We start from the raw sequence: 26,691 nt of genomic DNA, 5'->3' as shown, positions 1-26,691 counted from the left end.
TGCACGATGGAGCCTTTATTCACACATATAGTTTGTTAGCTTCCCAGCTGAATGTGAATTGTCTCACCCAGAGGCATTATGGAGAGATATTTGCCACGGAACTTGCTGGCGATGGTGATTTCCTGCCACAAGGTCCAGCCTCTTTGGGAAATCACATGATGTGCAGCTGCAGGGGGGTGATGGCTCACCTGAGACAACATACGGACACAAAGGTAAATACAATGCAGGAACAACGTTCATATAATCAGAAAATGTCTCAGTTTATCTCAACAAGGTGTGTGTAAACAAAATCTCCCTATGGCTGTGCAGTTACCTGCTCACACAGCGAGCGGTAGCCAAACTCCTCCAGGCGATCGAGCTCGTAGGTTTCACCCAAGAGGGGATTGAATGGCTTGGCTGTCCGGTGGACTGTGGTGGAGTAGGAAGATACGGAGAAGGCAGCGACCAGGCACATCTGTTCCAGGGAGGACTCACAGCGCGCCGCCTTGTCCAGAAGCTCATGATACTCCAGGTCCTCAGTGAGACGCTGCAGCATCGACAGGGGCTCGTTGAAGTTTACCTGAACGGAAGATAAAGAAGAGAAACTCATACGATGTAATTAAGATGTAAGATGCAAGATTCATGTGAAGCTGTCAGCAAGAAGAAGGACCATGCTTCGCATAAACTTACAGGCATCGGGATTTTAGAGAGCTCCTTGCCGATGCAGTTCTTCATGATGCTCCACAAATTGAGGGAATAGTTGGGCTTGTCTGGGATACGAGTCCGCCTCTGTCTGCGGGTTTGCAGCTCCTTTCCCGACACATCGTTACAGCTTGGAGACATCTGGCATTAAGTGAAGGGAGAAGCAGTTCATATAGAAGTTTGAGAAAATAGTTTCACTTTCACAGACAGCTTGGCAGCACATCACCACGCAGTGACACAGCGAGTAAAAGACAAGAGGAGAGAAGGCACAGATGTGTAGGAAGGAGAAGAAGAAGCACAAGAGAGTCGAGGGGAAAGAAGAACAGATGTTGGACTGGTAATTAAGATTTAGTGGAATGATGCAACTGCATATCTTTGGCACCACAGGGGCGACAGCGAGACAGCAGGAAACACAGAGGAAGGCTGTCTGTGTGTGTGTGTGTGTGCTCGCGTCTATGTGGGATGAATGCAGGGCAGGAAAGGAGGCATGTGAGAACAGCGAGTAAAGATGTTATTTAAATAAATCAATGAGGTGTGAGCTTTGCAGCGGCACAAATGAATCAATACTGAGAATAAAGTAAGTCAGCGGCGTCCACAAATGTCAGTCCTATTAGTCAGACTTGTTAGGAAGACAAGACACTCACATGGTCGTCCTGGTTCCAGTCGCTGGACTGGCCTCCGCTCGCTCCGCTCAAATTACTCTGAGATCGCCTGGAACAGAATGAAAATGTTTTCTTCACTGAGCACTGGACACAATCTCACACTGAATGCTCCTCCTCTATGTCTTGTTTCGCAAACATGTAATACAACAAGTGAGGACAGAGGTGCTGGCTATTGCAGACATATGCTATGTTAATATTAGTTTATTTGTCTGCAGGAGAGCTGACAGGCCAGACAGAGTCTTGTGTTATTTTTATTTGTATAAGAGATATGAACACACTACTCCTTGATTTCTGTGTGTGTGAAAGGTTAAACTGTTACACCATCAGCCATTCTCAGAGCCTTGTTCAGCTCTCGGTCAACGTCAAACTCAAAATCTAGAAGAAATTGAGCAAGCAACGATCCACTAAACTTTCTTCCCTGCAGCCGATTTTCATTTTGTTCTCACAGTATGTTTCATTAAGAGCATAGCCCACATGAAGCTTTGTGTCACACTGACCTGTGCTGTGTGTTCTCACTGGCAGTCACTGTGATAAACGCAGGGGAATCCTCCATGGCATCAAAGTACTCAGTATCCTCATCTTCATCACTTGCCTCTTCTTTGCGCCGCCTCTGACTCCCTGCAGTTGTAACACACATACATTTGTGAGTCCTGACAGACATCCTGCAGAACTAGGAACACCATCTCACAGTGGTGAGCTCCTATTGTACAAATTTCAGGAGAGAGGAGTGGATAATCACATGCCCATGGCGATTAATCAAGGAAAATAATCAGCTTAGTAAAATTGGCAATGTTCCTGCTGGTTAACTAGCAAGTTCCTCAGGGTGTGCGTCTCATGTATTGTATCCTACACTCAGCACTCAGTATGTTCAGTGATCCATAATTCAGTGTATAAACCAGCTTTCAACAGAGAGGCACAAATTCTTATAACCTGCACTCATAATAGGTTTATATTAGGAATCCACTAACTAAGGGTCCGTAGTATGAATGTATATTTTATAGATTTGCATTTGACATAATAAATTGGAAAACTCTACTTCCCAAATAAAAAACATTAGTCCATCCAGGGTGGGGTTATATACCAAGTCCCCACACTTAAACAACAGTGTAGGTAACATCCAAATAAGTAATATTCTGCTTCTATCCCACAGTTTACCATTGCCTTGAAGGTTAAGGACAACAACACTGACTAGTGGAAGGAGAATGGTCTCAACTATGATTTAAGCCTTTATTACAGACGACAGAGGTGACAGGGAATGAAGGGAACAGAAGTGCAGCATGCGTCCACAGCTGGACTCAGAATAGGGGTTTATTTATGCCCCATTCTTCAACTTGAAAACCAAATTCTTTAAACATCCACCCAGACGAGCCTCCCTCTCTCCCTTAACTTTAAGCAGTGCTATAATGCGCATCCTTCTTGACTCTGGATGATGTTTTAAGCTTTTGAACAAACAAGTAGTGCTGGCATTTCTCTGGAGAGGACAGAGCTGAAGTCGTGTTGTCACTAAAAATCAATGAGTTTCTCTTTGTTGATAGCACAAACACTTGTTCTCTGTGGCCAAACAGGATTTCTTTACACTGAAAGTGGCTTTAGAGAGAAGATTAAAGGGTAAACTAAATCAGTTTCTTGGCTAGATCTGTTGGTCATAGGTAAACAAACAAGAAACCAAACGACTGGTTATACTGTACTTGTAAGCTGACTGAAGGGACAACATATAGTCCACAGTTTATGGTTAAGGTAATTACCATCTCTAACTTGACTAATCGAAACCTCCTGACACAACTTTAACTTCTTTCACATGAGGAATGTTTATAATATTAAGCCAGAGGCTACACATGACTTTTAGCCAGTGAAATGAGGTCCACACTGAGGCCCACAGAGGTTTGTAACACACAGACAGTCAGTCTCACCCTTGTTGGTGGTCGGGGCACTGGGAGCACTGGAAACAAGCGTGGGTGCTTCTCTCCACGCTCGCTCCAGGCTGTTATGTTGCTTTGCTAGTTGCTCAATGGTCTCCTCTAGGTGGGTACGCTGCTCTCGCTCATACTGCAGAGCCCGCTGCCATCTCCTACTGTGAGTCTCAGCTAGGTCCAAGAAGTCTCGACAAGCCTTGGGGGGGAAAACAGGCGCATGAGTACACAATTACACAGACAGCACTGAAAGTTCAAGTTTCTGTTGTTTTTTTTTCTCGAAAAAGATCATGTACTGCACTTCCTGGAAAAAAATAAACTGTTCACAGCTCTTAACAATGTATAAATGAACTTCCAGTAACCGATTTCAGCATCAAAAATGCTACAGTGACTGGATGTCAACTAACTCTGGTGACAACTTTTAAATTCAGCTACGGTTTCATACGTTTTCCTGACAGCTGCCGACAATATGACAGAGGGAGAGCACTGGGATGGAAAAGGGTGTTAAGACATTTGCATCAGTCATTGTAATCAGGACGGCTTATCACCACTCTTTCAAGCAATCATCAATATGTTAATCAGCCGAGGTCTCCCCGCTGAGTCAAATGCTCCTCAGAGCAAACCGTGCACACAGAAAGTTTCAGTGACTGATGAGAACTTTAAACCTCTGATTATATTAGAGAGAAGGGGCTTCGCTGTTGCTGTTCTGCTTTTACTGCTGTGACAAAGAGGTTACTGCAGATCACACACATATTACATGTCAGCATTTGTTCGCACTGCATCATATGTCTGACAGCTTTGCCTCATAGTGAGCTCGAAGGTCAATGAACCTTGATAACACTTCTCAGCTGACTACATACACGATAAAAATGTCATGTGACATTCACTGTGGTGCTACAGTAGCAGGAAGGCGTCTAGGGGTTTCTGAATGCTAATTTGTAGCACTGTGGGTTGGTAAAGTAGTTTCCCATTAGACTGAATTGGCAAATCATTACATGTGGTCTATGATCATTTGCAGCACATCTACGTTTGTACCCAGAGAGAGAGAGAGAGAGAGAGGTGACTATAGAGAGTTAGCAAGAACCACTTAGATTATGTTGTAGCTGAAGGCAGAAGGCTGAAGGGAAAAGGTGTTACAGAGCTCAACTAATCTCTGTTTTCTGTCTGTTGCGAGAGCAGTCAGGATTTATCACCTTCAGGCTCCAGGAAGAGAAACAAGGATGCAGTAATACATGGTTCTTTACTTTAGCTGGTAAAAAACAAAAACAAACATGTAGCCATATATCTATAGCTCTCACAGATACAGAGGTGGACTGACTCTATTAGTTTTGAACTGAACACGATTTAAAGGTCTTGTTTAATTACAAAAAAACATCATAATGATATAATGACTGGTACAGAAGTGTATATATATATAAGTCAAGTCATTTTAGAGCCTGACCAACTAATAATCTCTAAGCTGTTTGGCATTTTATTCAGTCAAAAGTAACAACATGATTAATGGTGTCAGCTCTAAAGTTATTAATTATTATTAACTCTAATTAAAGATGTGCTGCCTTAATATTTGACCATAATGCCTATCTTTTATACTTTTACTGGATTTAACATAATAATGTAATTATGATTTCATATTAATACATGTATAGCACAACATCTTCAAGTCATGGAGTCTTTGCGTTTCCATTGATTATTACAGCACGACACCTGCATGCAGAACATGCACTTAGTTTATAAGTTGATTACTGTCCATGTGAGTCTGATGTGCTCCTGAATGGAGCCGGATATTGTCTAAACAGATGACAGTAATATAATATCAACAGGTGTACTTGAGATTATTCGTGCATTATTTTAGCTTCATAGGATACACAGGCCCAGTTATTTAACCATGTGAAAATAAAATAATATTTTGTCAAGTGACGTGTGCCCATTTTTATTTCTACAGAAAAAATAAGAAAAACTTCCCAGAGTGATAAACTACCATTTCAGTAAACCTGACACGAGCCCTCTACAGTCAGCCTCTTACCTTAAGAAGTCTTGCGTGTACTGTGCACACATCGATGTCTGAGCATCAGTTTAAAAGTCACAAACATGTGACGTTGGCCACTTCCTCAGGTTTTGATATGAAACTTGTGCACCCACTTAAAAACGCTATGACAGTTCCACTTTTTTAATGCTGACTCTCCAGTGCAAACGCAGACTGCATGTGACTTCCGGTGCTGCGACGACAGGGCTGACAAAGGCTAAAGAAGTGAATGGGCTTGAGCAGACGTGTGAGTAAGAGTTGGCATTAAGAGAGCCAAATGAAAAGTCCTGCTGAACTCTGCAGAAGGAGCAAAGAAAAACTCGTGCATGGTTTTATGTGGTTCAAAGCTTGCAACATAAAACAGATGTGGGTGTGTAAATGTATGCATGCACAGAAGGATAATAAATTTGCCATTCGAGCCAACGGCACACTTAAGAAGTTAGGTCACAAGTGAATGAACTAGAGTGCAACCCTCTCCTCATGCCAGGGTCAGATCACCAGGAACATGCCGTGGTGTGTTTTCATTATGGCCTCCTTCGTCTTCCCTCCACCCCTCCTCTCTCTTTCCCCTGTTCACTCCTTACTAATAAAGACTCTTTGGTAAAAAAAAAACAAAAAAACAAAAAACAGTTGTTTCGTGAAGGTGAACACGTCTGCAGAAATCCAAAATCACAAATTAAGAGAGTCATATACATGACATAAAAATACAACAGGGTGTTCGTGGCAGCATTTCCTTCTCATTATAACAGTCTTGGCAAGCAAAATGGTATTTTAATGAGGTAGGCAATCCCAGGGTCTATTTTATTGCTTGTCCAGTAAGTTTCCTTTTTCTCTAGCACTTAATGAAAAATTATGACAAGGGGCTCATCATTTAGTGCTATGGCCTTTTACATTAAGTGCAATCTGGATTAAAATCTTTTTTTCTTATTGTAAAACTATGATTCAAGTCTCCTAACAAGCCGTGCTAATGCTAACTTATATCAGAACTGACAGTCTCTTACTACTCTTACTACTGAATTAAATCTAAAATAATTGTAGCCTAAACACAACTAAGTCTGATTAAATACATTTTACACCCAGCAAGCAAAAATATAATGAAAAAGCCATTGGTCAGACATGCATTAGAGCCAAAATAATCATCACTGACCCCAAAGTTAAAGCTGCTAAGAGAAAAACAAACCTTGTATGACTGTCTGGCTTCAGTCAGAGCAGAGCTGTGTAACTGTGGTCCAGAAGGGTCTGACATTCCTCACCGAGCAGGGAGGGTCGAGGTTTTTGAGAGGAAGGGGGAGCAGGGACTATTCCTGTCACCTCCACCCACTATAATATCTAGTATCACTCCTTCAGGAACTCAGCTAGCCCTGAACTCTACTAACCTGTGAGGTCCGTGGTATTTACCATTGAGGAAAGTTGAACAGGGCCAGTTATAGTAGAGCAGCTCACAGAAATCAGATCCAACATTTGGTTTGTTTTTGACAAGGAAAATAGAAAGTTAATAAAATTGTAATTCTTAAATGATTTCACAATCTAAAAAAGTGTACAATTTTGCCTGTTAATGGATTAATTTGAATTTTCCTTCTTCCATTTAAGAATCCAAGGACAGAGTTTAAAGTTTGTTGTATGGTCTTTTTTAGAAGATGTGTATTTAAGGGATATACAATTAACCTGGCTTGTCTTATTTGAACAAAAGTTACAGACAGGTAGGTTTAACAGGATCCAGCGAGGTGGAAAACTGCCTGTCTAAACCTACAGTCTCCGTGCGTGCAGCCTAATGGCTCTCATTCACTGTGAAGTGATCTCATCTCTCATCACTCACTAACCAGGACATTATAGATGACTGCCACTGCTGTCACATTGATCATGAGGAAGCATGGTGGACACAGATCAGTCACTGCTCACTGCTGCTGCATCTTGTAGCCTGGTCCGTCTCAGCTACTTACATTGATCATAGCATTGGAAGTGATGCGGAAAAGGGTGGCTCGCTCATTGACTGCCTTGATCTTCTCTCCTCCCTCCACAGGGACTTTCAGGCCTTCGAGTTCACTCAGGGAACGTTGCAGCGCCGCCCCGTGCTTGGCGATCAGGTCATTACACGTGCTGAGGTCATCGAGCTTGCTGACAAGTATCTTCAGGGTGCCCTGAATCTCGCTGCGGTCCGACTGGGATGTGGGCTCCTCATCCCCCGAGTCGTCTGGAAGACAAAGGTCAGAGGTCAAATAAGTTTGACAAAGACCACCTATGTACTTTATATTAATTTAGAAATCCTAATCAGATTTATTGCCACGTATGCTCACACATACCAGGACTTAGACATTTAAAACCACTTTTTACTTTTTGCACCAAACACCAAGACAAAGGAACTACATAGAATGCGCAAACGCGCAGAAGAGCCAAGTAGCAGACAAATGCTCACAGTATTGCATATTAATTAAGTAATACAGGCTAGTACAGGCTATACAAGTGTGTAGGTAATGTGATGTAAGAACGGTTTGTCTTTGGAAATTTCTTGGAACGCATTTACCTGCATAGCTGCTAAATTTGAAAATTTGTATACAACCTACTTTCTCATTAGAGAGACATTAATATGACTTTGAAGATTTTTTTTTTTTGTGTGACATACACAAATATACCAATAAGACAGAGACACGCAAAAGTTGAATCGAGCATTTTAATGCGTCCATATCCACGAGCCTTTGCCGCAGCAGCTGCCTTTCACTGTGATATCCCTAAAGAGAGGTTACTAAAGGTTAACAGAACATACGAGAACAGTGCTGCAGTGTCAGCTCTACATCACACTCACACACACACACACACACACACACACACACACACACACACGCACACGCACACGCACACGCACACGCACACACGCACACGCACACACACACACACACACAGAGTGAGCAGAAACTCACACAGAGAGACAGAAATATACTGAGGTCCATAAACAGCGTAGTGACAACATAAAAGGGAGAAATACAAAACGAAAGCAGAACTGCAGATCTTGAGGAAATAGGTACACTAATTAGTGCACACGAGCTTTCTAGAAGTATACAAAAGCTTTCTAGAATGAACAACTTCTATTATAGAGGATTTTATTTGGGCATTTTAGGCTTTATTTGAGAGCCGAAGAGGCAGAAAGGAAACAAGGGGAGAGAGTGGGAGTGTGACATACAACAAAGGTATCTGGCTAGGACAAACCATTGGCGTTGAGTTGTTTTTGGCATGCCTCATAAAAGCCAGGACGTGCCACTATTAAAGATTTCAATGAAAACCACCATAAATATCCAAAAAAACTAAACTAAAGACAGCTGGACTTATACCCTGACCTGGACGACTTAGGAATCTTCACTGACAAAAACATCTAAATTCACATATAAGAGTATTTCCCCGTATCCTATAAAAGCATCTGTGTTATGATTCTATTTTAGTAAATCACAATGAGCCCAGATGGTGGGAATAAATCAGAAGGACCTGCTTAAAGTTGGCATCCTTGTTCTTGACACATAACGGCATGCCCACAACCTCACCAGAGGAGAGACCAGTATAAAATTACTGCTACCGCTAAAGCAAAGAAAACAGATGACAAGGTTTAAATAAATAGGAGGAGCCGGGCATGGAGGGAAAAATAAAAAAAAACAAAAATGAAGACAAGGACACCGTTTATCAAAACGGGAAATAAATTCCAATAAGAGCAAGGTTAGAAGTCAAGTGTAGAGAGAACGTCTCTCCACCCTCAGGCGGACCTGTCGCCCCTCCAATGCTCTAATATCTAGAAAATGCCGTTCTGCTCCCCAGCAGGCAGTGAATGGATTGTCACATTGAAAAGGTCTGTTATGTAGCTGATAGGAGAGACTGTCACAGCGTTAGAGAGAGGCAGCACTACAGCAACACTTCCTCCTAAGAACATGGCAGCTGGCTTTGACCTCCCAGTGGAAGGGACTGTCGCCTCTGTCAAGTCTATTTCCACCATGTAACAGTCTCAGGGCTGACATTGTTCCTTAAGTTCAAATTTGACCAAGACCTTTATCCACGGGAGCGTCCATCACCACTGAGACATATTCACGGTAGACTAACGCAGTCGATTCTGCATTAGTGTTTTCAAAAACATCTTTGTTAAATGGAATGAACAGCACAACTGACTATAATATTAACATGCTATAATGTGTTCTGAGCCCTATTGCAAGAAATCACTATTAAGAAGAACATCTAGTCAAAACAGGACGAGGAGCAGAAGCGGCTGTGTGATTTCAAAGCCAAAACTCTAATAACATTATCAATTAATGGTCTGTAATGAAAAGTGTGTAAATGAAAAAATCCTAATGACTTTAATGACCTCTGATTTTTAACGTAGCACGAGCATAAGGCTGACATTTGTGCTTTTCACTCAAATGCCAAAAAAGTGGTTTGGACATTTATCTGCGTCCCAGCATAAACTGCAAAGGTTCCTATTTTCCGTAGGTTGGTTTATGAGCAAATATCTGCAAAATCTCAGCTGTGTTTAATGCTAATTAGAAAATATCAGCATGGTAAATGTTAACTGGTGTGAAAATGCTGTGTCTAGCAACAGCTTCGCTGAGCCACTAGCACGGGTATTAACAGTTACGTTTTCAAAACACATCTTAGGCAATTCTGTAAATTATTGTGCACTTTAGATGAAATATTACTTCCCTTTAATGGTCAGAGTACTGCTGGATTTATTGAGCCATAGAGAATAATATTAGCAGCATTGACTATACACTATATGCAAAACTAGTGAATAATATCACTAACATATTAATATATTACTGTAAAAAGTAAAAAACTGTGCTCTACTACTGAATACGGAAAGAAAAAGAATAAAAAAAAAATCTCACCACGCATTTCCGGTCATCAATTTTTACCCAAAGGTAAAGCTCAGTCAGTAAGACGCAGCACTGACACAGACCACTGAGCTCCAGCCCCTGAGGAGCATGGTGTAAACATGCTGAACTTGAGCTTTCAGAGACACAACAGTCTGGCCGTTAGAAGGAAAAAAACAAAAACCCAACAGTCCAGCCAAAGGTCAGCACATCCGTCCTACAGAGACAACAAAACCTAAAGGAAACTTAGATTGGAAAACTGACACCGGCATCTACCGCCGGAAATAGAACAGGAATCAAGTTACACTGAATCTCAATAAAGACACTGCAGGTGAGGAAAATGAAAAAGCTGACGACGTGAAGTCAGAAAATTGACTGGCCTGTGTGTCGAGACACTGCGGAGCAAAAGAGAGCAGGACAGAGCGAGTGAGGTTAGTTGAGAAAGTTGGGAGGATAATGAAATTAAGTTTAAACTGATAAAGTGTGACTATGACAGGGCAGCTTTAAATGGGATAAGTTCGTTGGCCAGTTGATGTCGTTTTGAATTTCCTCTCCTAAGTCAACAACCCTCCTGTCTCAAGCAATATCTGAATTAAGGCTAGGCAGTATGGCCTAAATATGAAAGTATGAAATCTCACTTAGTTTTTAGTTTTATGGCTGATTTACGCTTTTAGTTGATTTATTTTTTTCCGTCTACATGAACTCAAGATAAAAAATGATTCAGAAATGGCAGTACTTTTAAAAGGTGTCGATAGGCGTCATGGTTCTACTGGTCCAGAGACCAGATGTTGAGTAAAACATGACCTTCTTTACATGCAGCGCAATCTTCTCATCCCACTGCTTCTGTAATATAATTCCAGCTAAAATTTGCTGCTTTAAAGTTGTGCTTTTTGGAACATTTCAAAACCCAAATCATTTCCATACTGTTAATTAACACAACGTCGACTGACAATCCGGTACATTTGGGATTAAACTTTAATTAGCTTTATTATAACTTTTGACTTTTTTCCGTCAAGTCAAGCCAATTAGAAAAACATTTTTCCGTGGCAAAAAATCATAAAAGCACAAGTTTCTAAACAGGGATAAGGGAAGATTGTGTATCAAACATTGAAGAAAAAACAACTAATTAGTGCAGACTAAATCTAAAACGCCAGAAACCTCTTACAAAATGTGTAGAGCAGAAAGACACTGACACTTAATGTCTCTGCTAAAATAACTACATACATGGAAGGGCAAAATAACCATGGACTGAGCGACAGTGAGCTCAAACCTAATGCTCTGCATCAGGCTTACATGTGACAGAATTTACATCCTAGTCTCCAGATAATATTAGGATCATTTCAGAGGTACTGTGTGGAAATTCACAGGAGGGAGAGAGACACACTGCAGAGAGCAGCATTTTAAATACCAGCGGACTGACTGATAGGTGGTGATCTTTATATTTATATGAGCAGTTGGGACATTTGAACTATAAATCCTGGCTAAGCAAAGGCATTTTCAGAACTACAGTGACGCCTCGCTCATGTTATTCACCCTCATTCTGCCAGAGAGTTCAACAGTTCTAAGTGATGCCACTTATAAATAAACTGTCACGTGAACCAAGGCATATTTGTTCATAGAGAGTCTTCTTACAGCATGTCACCAGCTAAGCTAATTCTCTTTTCCAAAAATGTGCAAAGAAGTAAAAATTTGTGAGCTGCTGTTGGCTCTACTGAGTTGACAGGATGCCAGAAACACCCTTTCTGCAATGTCCTCTCAGTTCACTGAGTCCACAGAGCATCGACGAAATGTCAAGCACCATCACCCGAGTTTGAATACTGCACACCCTTAAAGATGCCTAAACATACTCTATCAACAGGATATCACACCGACCTGGAATAAAAAGTGAATGCTGGGTTTTCCTCTGAACCCCTGCCGATAAATAACCCATCTATTCTGTCTGTGCATCAGTGTCACTGCGTAGTCCGCCCCCTCAAGAGCAGATGTAGATGGATGGGTTCTCGTAGTGAAGTCGACGCCATGAGGCAAGGCCACAAGCCCATTACCACGCCAGTCATGCCTCAAGGGCGGACTACTTCGCCCCATCCCCCACGGTCTAACACCTACATCGGAGAACGCGCAAACTCAACAACACAAATGCAAATGTGTTTCCGTTCTCTACCTACTACTGCGTCCCCCATCTCAAATAATAGAATCCAAACAAACATCTGAGTGAAGAAAGCTTACAGGTCGCAGCTCATCACATTCCAACGTTTTAGCACATCAACACACATACATCTAAACAGCTGCTCGGTCCTTCACTCCTTTTTTTTTTTTTTTTTTTTAACTGTCCCTCTCGGTGTTGAGCCCAAAAGTGTTGAGTGAGGGGAAAAAGGGAGGAGGCAGAATAGGCACTGGAAGTATGTAATTGGGGGAGCAGCAGTCTGCTATCTCGCTGTCAGGGCTCGTCTCTCAGACTGTCCCGGAGGACGTGCTGTCAGATCAGTGGAGCCAGGCCTCTGGCTGACAAGACGTCACCCCGTGGCTGAAAGACGAACACGTCAAGCAGCCGAGCACATGGAAGAAATGTGCTGCCCCTCTGGATTAAAGATGGTATTTACACATCCTGCAAGCCCTAATTAGAGGGGACACCAGGGACATAAAATCAAGAATCTTCTTCTATTTCTACTTTTTTTGGGGGTGTTAGCATACAGCTTCTTTTTATTCTAGTGTTTGCTGCACTTTTACACCACAATCATCAGATATGTACCTCAGTGGGGCCAAAACTTATAAGCTTGCCAGAGATGAACGTGAACCGCTAGCTTGGCTTAAACGGAGCAGCGCACTGACCGTCCAATCAGAGGATGCGAAAACACTGACACTACCATAGGCCGCAGAGAAGGACTAAAGGCTACGAACATGAAATGTGATTGGTTAAAGTAACAGCATCATTACAATGTATTTCAGTGTATTTCAAGCTTCAGCCGCCTGCAGTTTTAATTGTGAAGGCCCAGACAGATTTCTTTGACGGCTGAAATATGATTGGACAAAAGCTCTAATGCAAAGTTACACTGCGAGGAAGCACCGCAGCTGAGAGACGGGCACAAAAAGAAAAGAATAGGCTATTGGGAATAATTTAATAAGATTAAAGGGATCTTATTACTGTGACTGTTTTTTATCAATATTGAAATAATACCTGTGATTACTCCGATATTGATTTCAATTACAGAGCCTTAATGTACACCTACAATCTAAAGATCACTATATTTCAAGCATAGAGATCACTTGTTTCTGCACAGACTGCAAGGCGAGGAGGATCGTCTGTTTTTACAGTTGACTATTTTGACAGAGTGGGTAAGAGAAAAGGAAGAAAGTATATCAAAAGCAAGCAAGACGAGGAGCGAGGAAGCATCCCAAGGGAGGGGGCAGTAATCCTGGCCAGTAATTGCTAACTGACTCCACACCTCCCCCGAGGAACATCACGAGGAGACAAACCGAGGAGACAGCAGGTTAAACCCAGTAACACGGCGCTCAGCTCCGCACAAGCAAATGAGAAACTGTGCAGTGCAACTCATCACTGTCCCCAAAGCTCTGCAGCACAGCTCTGGCAGTGTATCCAATCGAACACGGTCAGAGAGCAGCAAACAAAAGAAAAGATTAACAGCAAACTGCAGCGGCCGCAATGGGTTTTTAATTCTGAAACTTTTTACAATGTGCTAGGATGGACAGAAAAAAGAAAAACAATCAATTTGCTGATTACTGAAAGCGTAGATCATATTCTGGTATGCACAGTAAATTAAAAAAAATCCCAGCTGATGCATGAAACCTTGCTTTGGCCAACTCCCATTGTCTGAAGGGTGAGGTCATTAATTATGCGACAACCTTAGAATACAAACTGACTTCCTTCACACACAGTCAGTCTGTTTCCGCGCGGCAGGAGTTTCAAGATATTGCTGCGGTAATAAAAAATAAAAAAGTCACTACTGTACAGAGATGCCCGTGTTTACCAGATCTCTTCGATGTCTTGTGTACGCCGCATTTACAAAACAGCAACGAGGTTAATTAAATGCTTCTGACACACGGGTCTCATTAGAGGAGCTGCAGTATATCAGCTGTAATTCAATAACACAATACACCGTTTCCAATCTTAAGTCATATGCTTGTGCACGGACATTAGAGTAAGATGCTCACCAGCACATGCACGCTGACTACATAATATAGTAACATATAATTGGTAACTTAAAAACTCAAACCCCCTTTTTTTTCTGAAATACTCTTCTGTGAAGTAGTTCTCAGGGTTGCCTTCTAAATGCAAATTGGATTCACAGGAAATAATCCAAACAAGCAATTCAGTGTCACTTTAAATACATTACACCTCATCTTACTGGGAAATGTGATATGGCACCTATTAAACCACAGTAACATGTCAACAAACCTCCAAAATCAGCACCAAAATCTTCAGGATTACAACTAGCACAATGTGAAGATGCTGCACTGATTCCCACTACCTAGCTACCTACGTAGCTTCAGATAGAAGATGCTTATCCCAGGGTAGCTCAATAATATCTCAGGCTGTTTTGTAAATGGCAATGATCAATTTGCACTTTTGATTTCTCAACGGTGATGAAACACCTTGATGGATCAAATATTTAAGTCACATACTGACTGAGCACTAAGACAAGGCGGGCAGCTTGACAAGTTTTTTGATCTCCCATTCGACAGTGATAAGAACTCTCTCCAAAGCCTGCGATACGGTGGCAGAACGAACAACGCGATTACCCAGAAAGATTTGGCAAGTTCAACGTCAGTAACCCCAGAACACAGCAAGATTGTGATCCATCATAGGAACTGTCTGGGTGCCAGCGCTGCAAGAAAACGAGTCATGAAATAAACCATTAAACAAGGGTAAAGGTGACAGTCCTCATAGAGCAGTAATAGATGTATCTACTAAGTACTCCTAAGTTATGTTCATTAATATTTGAAGCATTAAAAATGATGAGAGCACAGGGGGGAACTCCAGAGGCTGTGCACTGTCTGACCTTTTTAATAAAATGCAAGTTCTGTGCGGATCGCTATCTCGGGAGGGATGAGAGTAAAACAGTCTTCGTGCACAACGAAACCATTTTCACTATCTGTTCTTCTACGGGATCAAGAGCAGAGCAGAGACACAGGCAGTCTTCAATAAGAGCTGATTATCAAATTGATGTGGAATGTCACATGGCAGCGCAGCTCCAGAAGAGGTTTCACATGTCGACGGCTCACTCAAAATAATTCTGTTCACCAGAGCAGAGCCAGTACATCATGAAATATCCACAGAGACAGAGATAAGAGAGATTTCCCATTCAACCCTAATCATTTTATATAACTAAGATTTACCGTTTCAAATGTATATGCACTGTAAAATATGGCACAAAGAGTAAAACAGCATAAGAGGGGATTCACTGTGGGTGCTTTTGCTCTGATCATTTATTTTAGTATACCGTCTACATGATCATTTCAAAAGTTTCTGAGGCCTGTCAGGTTTGTGTCAGGTGTGGTGGCAAATCATCCTATTTTTAAAGAATGAATTTATCTCAGAACTTTCTTCTTCTTGCTTTCCTACTTCACAAATCCCAAGTCCTGCCTAAAACTGGAGCACTGTCTTCATAACAGCGATGAGGCTGTCAACAAGATGTGATCTTATTATTCAGGCTTCTGTATTTGTTGTTGTTGTATTGTTATTTTTCAGCAGTGGCCTGGTTGGAACTCTGAGCTCTTCAGTTTACTGAACCAGTAAATACTGATTGAGATTACATTACATTAAGCCACTCTATCTTCTACCAAAAACAAGACTTTATTGTGGTTGGTTCCAATGACATCTAACAGCATTAAGCAGAGTTTATACCTCTGCGGGACTTGACGCCGTAACCTAAGCACGTAGCCTGCGCCAGTGCGAGTCATTTATACTTGTGCGCTCGTCAGTCTGCCACACAAACACTAGTCGGCACTGTGTCTTTTCTGCCAGTCGGGTTCATTCTTGTTTCTACTTCCTGCTTCAGTTTCGACAATGGCGACTGAAACTTTTGCCAAAATTTCGACAAAGACGACTCATACAAACATTTGTCTTCATGTTGCTTGGTAGCTATGGTTAGCTGCTGAGCGGGCCATACAAGCCAGCAGCGTTAGGTTAGCTTATGTTTCACAATGTTTGAATTATCCTCTGCTGCTCTGTGGGCCTACAAGCCAGCAGCATTTACTTAGTTTATTTAGATTGTAGGTTAAGCTAGCCAGCAGCATTTGGTTAGCTTATATTTCACAAGGTTTGAGTTAGCGTCTGCTGCTGAGCGGGCCATACAAGCCAGCAGCATTTACTTAGTTCATTTAGATTGTAGGTTAAGCGTCATATCACATGACTGTAGGTTTGTTAGGGTTTCTCAGCTGGACAGGGCCTCTAAATGTGTTTTGCCCGGGATTTTGGCACAAAGGATTGTAACATCTAATCCTATGTATTAATGAATGTATCTCCGAGAGATGGAGAAGCAGCCGAAAATACTAAAGCGGAAACACGCTACCTCCGAGCGGACCAATCACAGCTCTTGCGCTCTGTGCACGTAGTTACTTTTCCAGGGGAGTGCACGGCAGTTATGGAGCTAGGGTCTGCGTAGGTTCTGCGAAGGGGCTTCGTTGTCGCCGTAGCCTCTGCGTCAACTTAATGAAAAATGACATCCTTTTATATCATATGTTTATTTATCTAGGTTTAGTTTATATAGTAGCTTATGTGTCTTTATTTTTGTGCACACAGCTAACTGCAAAGCATTGTTGGCACATGTCTGATCGTCGTCACCATTCTTTCAGCCTATTCAACTGATCACCAGGAGAGGCAAGTTCTCCACGATGGTTTGTAGCTCGTTTTAGCTTCGCAGCCTCTCAGCTAATAGCAGCTCTTATGGCTTCCCAGAAGAGAGATTCCTTTCGCAGAGGTAGGTATGTGGCAGCTGGCTGTTGGCTGTGAGGTCTTTGTGGTGAATTCAAGTGTAACCTTTTAGTCCAGGCACAGGCAACCTGAGGCGACTTCACCATCACCCTGCCTTGACAGTAGTTCTTTGAGGTCAGTTTGCTGTTTTTGGGACTTAAAAAAGTCCATTATCCACCCAAACAGTTTTCCAACCAGCTGACGGGAGTTAAATTTATTGTGCATATGTGTCAACTAGACGTAAAATACCGTGGAAATACCACAAACATTACTTTGATGAAACTCTCTTTCATAACTAAGCACATTGTTTTGAAAGCAAAATACCTCTAAATCAGGGGTGTCAAACTCATTTTAGTTCAGGGGCCACATACAGCCCAATTTGATCTCCAGCGGGCCGGACCGGTAACATAATAACATATAAATAAGAACAACTACAATTTTTTCCCCCTTTGTTTTAGTGCAAAGGAGGACACGTACATTATGTGATGAACTGACCTTTTACACAACATTTTATGGTCAACCTAAAATTTCTTAAGAAAAATAAGTTCAACTTTGGTACATAGCCATCTGCTGTTTAGTTCAGGGGCTCAGTGTTGTGTTATGTCTGCAACCTTTAGTGGTCAACTTAAGAATAGGTGCCAATTTTATTGAAAAATTGCAGTTAATGTCATTTTTTTTCGCAAATTCTTCCAGCGGGCCAGACTGGACCTTCTGGCAGGCCGCTTTTGGCCCACGGGCTGTATTTGACACCCCTGCTCTAAATGAATCGAATTGAACTGAATGTGGACTTCAGGAAATCAAAAGCGATAGATAGCCCTAAATCAAATCGCAAAATATCTCACAGAAAATTAGCATTTAGATATTATTCCCAAAGCATTCAGCCCTAATAAAAACATCTTCAGTCCACATTTGTACCTTGTCAACTGTTTTTGTTTCAAATTTATAAATCTCCTCCGATGCTGTGCAAACATTGGTTAATACTAATACAAACCTGAATTTCACACTGATTTAGCACATTATACTGAGCCCTTGGAGGATTCCGGGTAAGTGTCTATGAATCAATGCGCAGAGTTAGGATATAAAGGTTCTCACTTCTGTTCTTTATCTCACATCATGGCATCCCAACATTCGTGATGAAGTGAGCATACAGTAGCCTCCAAGGAAAAAGACTTTAAGTGTTAAAACAACACGGGCTTCACTACCTATCAGAGCCTCATTTCGGTGAATAAACAGACAAACTGAGGAGACTGAGAGCCCGCGGCTTCAGAGCACAGCTGTTCAACTCCACATTGTCTAACTCTGCCAATGGCAAGAAAGAGATAGATGAAGTAAGAGAGGTGGAAAGACAGAGCAACATGAGTGAAAGGAAAATGTGATAGCTGAGACATCCATCATTGTTGCTCCAAAAGTAACAACATAATCACATACAGGCAACATGACGTACAACCCACAGGATGCTATTAAGCAGCCCTGAGCGGTAATAGAATATTGATTTGTTTGACGAAATACGGTACCATTTGGTCAATGTGTTGCACAGAGTAATATTTCCTATGAGCAGAAGGTGGAGCATTTCTCTGTAATCTGTAGTAATGAGTTACTGTCCTACTAAACAATATAAAACAGGTTCTATGACCCTGGGATATACAGTACATCCCACTCTACAGTTGCTGATGGTGCAATGAACTCCACACTCATATTACACAGATACACAGATAGATTGCCAATACAACACACAGGCCTGGCAGGCTACAACTCATCCATATGCAAATGTGAGGTGGAGCAGGCGCAAAAAAAGAGAGGGGGAATGAGGCTGAGTGAGAGCAGCACAGGAGAAAGGGGGGAAAGAGGGAAGGAGAGAGCGTGCAGCGAGGAGAGCAGGAGAGAGGACGGGCTGCTCTTTTTACAGCTTGAGGTGCTGCATTGTTGAAGGAGACTGCAGAAAAGGGGAGAATCCACGGCGACAGATGACAGATGCTAGAAAGGGGGAGACGGATGGAGGAATGACAGCTACCTCTCAGACGTACGATAAGGAGGAGATGGCAGAATGAGGAAGCTATCGTCGTTATGCAAATGGAGAGGAGTGTGACAGCTCCGTGCTCCTGTGCTGTAGCTTTAGTCGTAACTGTACTGACCCTGGTTGAGTTTACTCAGGCAGCCCGAGTTGCAGAGGGAGCGGACAGTCCCCGGCTCCCAGCAGCTCCGGCCCTTCATCCCACTCTCTGCAGGCCCGATCCCACTCCACGCTCCCTGAGACGCAACGGTGCCCTGGGCCGCTACATAATCCCACCGAGGGGGGGGCTGAGGCAGCGACTTTCCCTGTTCAGCAGTGCAGCGTGCACACACATATACGAGCACAATCACATACATACAATAACGTGGGGAGCGACGCAGGCGCCACGTCTTGTAATTCCTATCTTCCTCTCCTGCATTGCTTCCCTGTCTTCCGGAAACACACACACACACATTCACAAAGCTCGGCACATTTGCTATTCTCCTCCACATGCTTCTCTCAGTGCAGTGCAGAGTGGAGAGGGCGGGAGAGAGTGAGTGAGTGAAGCAGAGAGGCGATAGGACTCGGCAGCCAGCAGTCATCGACACAACCACGACCGGAGTAAACTGCTTCCTCCCGTCTGCTTCGGTAGCAATGACAGCATTGATTTTAAGAAACTAAATGACAGTGATTTGTATTAAATAAAGGCTATGTTGCTTTAAAAATGAAGAGATGAGAGAGAGATGTATGATCAGATTGTTACAGAGGGGGATGAAGAGATTTCAGATTAACTCTGAGTGGTGCCGCGAGACGAAGGATGTGAGGTCAAACAAAAAGAAAACTTCAATAAATTGTCTATCCTCTCCTCAACGGTTTGATGTACCCGCTAGTGTCATGCTCAGTCTGAATATTTTTAAGGGGCTGATCATCAGCTGCTGATGACCTGATAACATGCACCAATGCAACAGAATTCATACTGTAGTAAGGCCTGGGCTGCAAAAACAATCCTCACTGGCTTCCTTTTAAAGTATGTGAAGGTTGACGTTATTGCTATCGTACATATCACACTGTACTTACTGTAAATCAAGGTCACCTTGGCCGCCTGAACCCAGTTTTCTCCCTCTACAGTGATCTGTGGGTTTCTGTGAAAACACATCTTACACCAATTTTAGGTAGAACTACATTCACACCATGGTTTCTTGACAGACTCACACTGCATTTCATTACCGAGCTGAACCTCGTGAGGTCTGTTGTTGGCCCTGCACTGTGGAATAGTTTAGCACTTTTCTTAATAATCACCATGAAGACATGACCACACTGTTTTTTATTTGTTTACTGGTACTCTGTGCTGTGTCTCTTAATGTATATAAGTGTTTTTATTTGATTGTAACAATCAGTCTTTAATCCCATACTTTACTACGTAGACTTACTCAATTATTGTCTTCAAGCACTCGACTACAGCCTGTAGTTGTTTTTAAATTTCCACAATCCCTATTAACGATTCAGACCAAGCTCTAATAAACACATTTTGTTTGATGCACCCATCACAATAATTCGTTGCTTTGAACATCCAGACCCTTTTCATCTAATTCTGTGTTACTGTGTTTGTGATACAGTGCATTTGGATCATAAGACATTTATAAAATGTATGAATTTCATTGAATTTGTCACCATCACTTAAGTTCACATTAAAGGGGAACTACTGTTTTTTACAACCTGGACCTTATTTCTGGCATAAAATACGATCGTTTACTCACCCATATAACTTTGGTGTCATTTTTTGTCAGTCGGACGATACTTGTATATCCATATAGTGGGAGTGACTGGGGCACTGCAACGCAGCGTCTAAATGACGCATTATCTGCCGCTAAACTTGTTCCTTTCACCAATATTTTGTTATGATACGTTTGTGCTATTCCCCGTTTAGTCTGAAGTTACCTGTTATCTATTGCAAAAAACTAGCAGTAGCAAATTACAGGTAAACAAGCCGTGCGGGGTGCGCACAGTGCTCAGAGATGACATCCAGGTCAGAAGTTAAGTTAATCTACAGACCCCAGATGATGATAACAGGTAACTCCGGACTCAACGGGGAATAGCACAAACGTATCATAACAAAATATTGGTGAAATGAACGAGTTTAGCGGCAGATAATGCGTTATTTAGAGGCTGCGTTTCGGTGCCCCAGTCACTCCCACTATGTGGATATACGCGGATCTAAATATCGTCCGAATGACAAAAAATTACACCGAAGTTATACGGGTGAATAAACGATCGTATTTTATGCCAGAAATAAGGTCCAGGTTGAAAAAACAGTAATTCCCCTTTAAGGTATACAGTAGTTTAACACAAGTATGGCAATGAGAACTTCAATAAATATATAACTGCTCTGCTATTTAGAGGTCTACATTGATGCTTTTTAAGTGACAACATATTTTCTTTATTTTATCGGAAATTGATTGTTTAAATGTGTTTTTCAGTGGATGAAAGTTTAACGCCTCTGGCCACTATAGTTTGATATATGATGATTATAACAATTTCATGCACCCTGTCTACACAGTAGCTGGACAACACACAATTACAGCCATCTTTAATTGTTACCAGAATCAATCTCGTTGCAGTTTTCAGTTTTGCAATGATGAATCCCGTAAGATTAAAATGAGAAGAGCTACAGCAATCAAATCAAACATCTGAGTGTGCAGCTATCAAATTAGCCCATCAGATCGCCTATTCCACAAGTCCTTTATTGCTCATGCTGTAAGCAATCCGAATAAACAAACACAAAATAGGCCAGATTGAGAAAATAAAACGTCTAATACTATTAAAAAAATATAATAACCATGGCAACATACTATAGTTTCCATGGAAAGCACATTATACAGTGCTTTTTTTCCTTTTTAAAAACCTTTCCACTGTTACTTCATGAGCCAGTCTGCTGTAATATCATTGTTGCAGCGGTTCCACAGAAATGTCTGATAACAGCAGAAACAGGTATCACCTCCGGCTGTAAGCGAGGTGAGAGAAGTGCTGACGAGGAAAGATTGGCTGACTATAAATAAATGACGTCGCGTAAATGTCCTGGGGCGTGTTCCAGGGGGGCAATGAAGCATGAACCCACAATTAATTACGCACTTGACCTTCATCGTTTCTTTTCTCCACTACGGTTAAGTTTAGCCATGCAGAGAGGGCCTGGTGAAAAACAGCAGGCTCCGTGTGATGTAACACATCATGTTCTCCGACGCACGTTTAGAGAGTCCTTTGTTTTCTGTCATCGCTGTTGATGCAAAGCAGTGAGCTGCATTGTGGAAATTGAAATAAGTGTAGCTACAGTATGTGACTGACATGTAATAATATATGCCTTAATAACAACTAAAGAGTTCAAGCTACTGTACTTGATTTCACATTGTTAACGACTAAACATTATCATTATTACCACATAGTTACATGTAGTAATAATGGCATACGGTATAGGGATATATACGGCATACGAAAAAGACAGAGCTTTCTGAAAAGTCATTTAAGCCTGTGATCTCCGTGACAGAAATCAAAACAGCTCAGGACCCTGGAGTGAATTCTGGCTTCATCCAAATATCACATGATATCCCAAAGAGAAGAAGACATTCAACCCCAAGTTCCCTGTTTATTTTTTACTGGGGGAAAGACAGTTGGAGGTCAAACAGTCTGAAAGACAAACTAAACAGAAAATGGTGTTTAAAGAGCAGAAGTAACAGTCTCATTATACCAGTGACTGCATTCAGATGAAGGAACACACACACAAACACAAACACACACACACAGTCTCCACCGGCTGTATGCACCGAGCTCATTAAAACCAAACAGTTCAAGAGCGAGAAGTCTTTCATCATGGGGGGAAAGAAACTTTTACAATGACATTTTAGAAGTCACAGTCTGCATTAGAGACCGCTCAAATTATTCAGCTGTGTTTACTCCAGCTGCGGCAGTGACCATATAAATTTTTAGTGATACTGTGCTTCGTCACCGTCACGGAGGAAACTCGAGACCACTCGCAAGCAAGGACCAGAAAAAGAAATTTGACTGCAGTGAAACACAAGACAAAGCTGAAGCCTCCTAATGCGTTCCTGTGGTGATAATAACCCACTTACCCAAAGGAGGTGGAATATCTTTAATTAACCGCAAATGGAAGAGTTAGGAGTAATTGCTTCCTGCGTCAGCCTGCACTGACTTAAGAGAACCGTGGATGAGCTTGATGATGTAGTAATCGCAAACAGACACTTCATATGAATGCCCCACGCAGCAGAGTGAAATGACAGCGGAGGCTCGATGCGCTGAGGCAATGAATCATCCGGCCGCACGCGTACGTAGGCATCGCTGACAAATAAACTCCAGGCAGCCTCTTTGAATGGCAGCCGCTAATGTAAGTACCTTTGTGTGCTGTGCCTTTAAACGTCTGGGCAGGAAATGGAAGTTAAAAGCTAATTATCTTCAATTCATATGCAAATGCCAATACTCCGAAATGTGAAGAAATAATCTATGTCTCCACAATGTTTGATATATCCTGTATCTCTGAGTCCCGTTTTAGAAAAACAACTGAAGATTGTGATTAAGCCCAGAAGTCCTAGATTTCTAGCGAATTTTACTTTTAGGAAGTAGATATTTTTTATAAACATAAACCTCAACCGTGTTTCCATGGCTGCTGACCAGAGCTGCAGATTGGACAGTATTTTAAACCACTGCTCATTATGAGAATAGTTTCAGTTCAGTGACATTTGTGGGATGTTTGTCTTGCATGTACATTTTAAACAGGCTCGAGATCTGAACTTTCCCAACAGCAAAACGTCAGCAGTCAAAACCTGCTGTGGGAGGCTGATTTCAGTGCTACTGTGATTCATTATCACATTGTGTGACCTGACCTGGTCATGCTGTATTTTACAGCAAGATATCTTTACTTCCTTGCAGAATTTCACAAAACCATCAGGAATTCATCAGAGGCTACGACTTATCAAAACCCCGAGCCAGTGTGCATGCATTGTGTAGGGGACAACTGCTTTTTAAACTTATTTCTTTTTATCCGAATTAATATATAGAATAAACAACAACAGTCCTGTTATCTGTTTCTTTGGGGTTGCTCCAGTGACATTATCGGTTCTCAGGAAAACTGCAAGATGTTTCAACTTGGATTTTAAGTCTTGTCTAGAGACTCATTATCAATCGCTTGTGCATTTCGCAAACTAACTACATTTCCAACAGTGAAAATATAATCTTTTTAAACAGAAGCAATGTGGAGTCAGGCAGACAGCAACCCAGCAGAGAGAAGCTGAGGCAGCAGCTGTATTAGTTTAGCCAAAGGACACATATGGTGGAGGCAGTCCAGAAACCGAGCTGGCGAGAGCAGCGGCGACCGGTGCTGCCTCCGACCGAATGGCTCTCCAATGCCTTCAGAAACATTCAGCTGCCAGTTTTTGTTAGTCGCTGTCCCCAATGCCAGCCCTAAAGTATCAGCTTTGTGTGTGTGTGTGCCTTTCAATGCACAAAGGTTTTGCTCCTCATTTGGACAGAAGTGCGCTCGAGGCCTTACACTGGAAAAGCAAACCAAGAACAGCAGCAGTAAGAGTTTGAATAATGTTCTTTCTGTGATGTAATGTATTTAGTCAACAAAGCAATAGCTACAGCTATAACAAGACTGAATGAGTTGTTTTCTTAATATGTTTGGACTTGCTTGACAGGCTGATGTAGCGTGGCTCAGTTTGTGTCATTTTTACCATTGTTCTAGTCAAACACTGGGATAAGTTACTTAGATTTATTAATTTCTTATCTAAGATAATAGGTAATCCTTTAATTTATCCCACACTGGGAAATGAGCATCAGGTGGTCGCACACAATGCTCCCTGGTACATATAGACATTATAATAACTTTTTCTGTCTCAACGTAGCACACATACAGAGAAATCTGACTACAAGTACCATCAACACTGACTTAATATCCACATAAAAATAGGACATGGATATGTTTCCTGTTATACAATTGTGCAAAAAGGTTTTAAATGTGTCATTACACCACCTGACACCGTCACCTGACATAAAGTACCACTTGTTTTGTAAAAGCTGCTGCCCTATAGGTTCACATCCATGCTGCATTTACAGTAAACACCTTTAATAAAATACTAAAGGCACATCTGTAAGAACTTAATATACAACACAACCAAGAGGGAAATCAGATGGCGTTTAACAAACAATACAGCTGCCAACTCTACTGTTCTTTACAGCTAAAACAATACCAAACACACATAGTCATAGTGCCGTGAGAAAATCACACTCTTTGGGGAGAAAACTGGGAGAATCTGGCACAAACTGTTTCACCTAACCAGCGAAAGAGACGTGTCACAACACTGAACTCTACTAAGAGGATAAAAAAAGAAGGAAAACGGAGAAACTGAATACTGGACCTCTATTGTCTTTGCTAAAAGCTCAGAACAATGTTGAACTAATTCATATTTTAATGACCAGCCCAAGTGGGGTTCTCAGATTTTCAACTTCTCCTCGCTGCTGATAAAGCAGAAAAGCTTTCAGAGTGTGCGACAGAGAGAAAATGTGTGTGTGCCGACTGGGACACGACGCAAGCTTAATAATGAGCTTCACGCAGTATACAGCAGGTCAGTGTACACACACTCGAGCCAAGGGAGCAGACAAATCCCACTACAACAAAAGAGAGCACAATAACACCGATTATATGGTGCAGATTGTGTAACAATACGCACTTTCTGTCGATTGGCAGTGTTTAGTCATGATCAACGTCATTTACAGAACTTTTAAATCCATTGAAGAATATATATAATGCCAATAAATCAATATTCAAACCTTATTAGCTACCTCAAGACTCCCAAATGCTGCAACAACTAATAACTCCCAGTAATATTTACGGATACTACTCAAGTTGAATACAGCCAAAAGATATTTAAAACGTTTACCCATTTAATCTAATTATGAACCACTGCAGTCTAGCATAAGCAGGTAAATAAAGCCTTTTGAGTTAACAGACAAGAACAACACCTACTCCCACATGAAAGATGGCAACACTTTTCTCCTTGGAAAGATTAATAAAACATTTAAGAATCAGTAAATGAGACTAAATCGGTTAAAAAAGAAACATAAAATTACACTAAGACATATATTCTCTCATTTACTTGAATGATGTGGCTACAGTGCAATCAAAATACTTAAAACTGACCTGTGGGATTAAAGTTTGATGGTAAAATGCTTCTGCTCAGAAGCACAGTAGCAGAGAGAAGCTGTTCTAATATAAAGACATCTAATAGCAGAGGACGCGTTGCAGAGGGTTTAGCTATGAGATATATAGAGATTAATATAAGAGGGAAGTGCCAAGGTTTTTCTGTGCAGACGCCCTAGTCAAGTCATTCAACATGCCTATAAAAACCCAACATGATTTCAAAATATAGTGACAGAGGAAGACGAGACTGAAGAGTGATACGGGGGAAATTACCTGAAAATGAAAAGCTAGAAAGCAGGTAGCAAAACAAGTAGGAACATGACAGTGGGTTTGATCAGTTCTATCACTTTAGAACATACTGCACGAAAAAATAACACTAACACAGGGGAAATTAATAGAGATATGGCAGATGGTCGTGAAACTCCGAAACCAATGGGTTAGCATACCCA

At 41.6% G+C, this 26,691-nt stretch overlaps 1 protein-coding gene across 1 annotated transcript in view; it reads right to left on the bottom strand.

Annotated features, from left to right (window-relative positions):
• osbp2b (oxysterol binding protein 2b) overlaps window positions 1–26,691 on the bottom strand; it is a gene marked incomplete at its 5' end in the record, with an annotated part of 43,482 nt that overhangs the window by 4,990 nt on the left and 11,801 nt on the right. The window contains 7 exons of the mRNA XM_084551664.1: window positions 68–188; window positions 314–559; window positions 670–822; window positions 1,326–1,392; window positions 1,841–1,961; window positions 3,254–3,452; window positions 7,217–7,467. Of these exons, the coding sequence (XP_084407790.1) occupies window positions 68–188; window positions 314–559; window positions 670–822; window positions 1,326–1,392; window positions 1,841–1,961; window positions 3,254–3,452; window positions 7,217–7,467 (1,158 nt within the window). The remainder of the gene's footprint in view (window positions 1–67; window positions 189–313; window positions 560–669; window positions 823–1,325; window positions 1,393–1,840; window positions 1,962–3,253; window positions 3,453–7,216; window positions 7,468–26,691) is intronic.

The sequence above is a fragment of the Chelon labrosus genome (genome assembly GCF_963514085.1).
Source record: "Chelon labrosus genome assembly, chromosome: 9".
NCBI classification, from domain to species: domain Eukaryota; kingdom Metazoa; phylum Chordata; class Actinopteri; order Mugiliformes; family Mugilidae; genus Chelon; species Chelon labrosus.
This window is presented reverse-complemented; position numbering and strand designations above follow the sequence as displayed.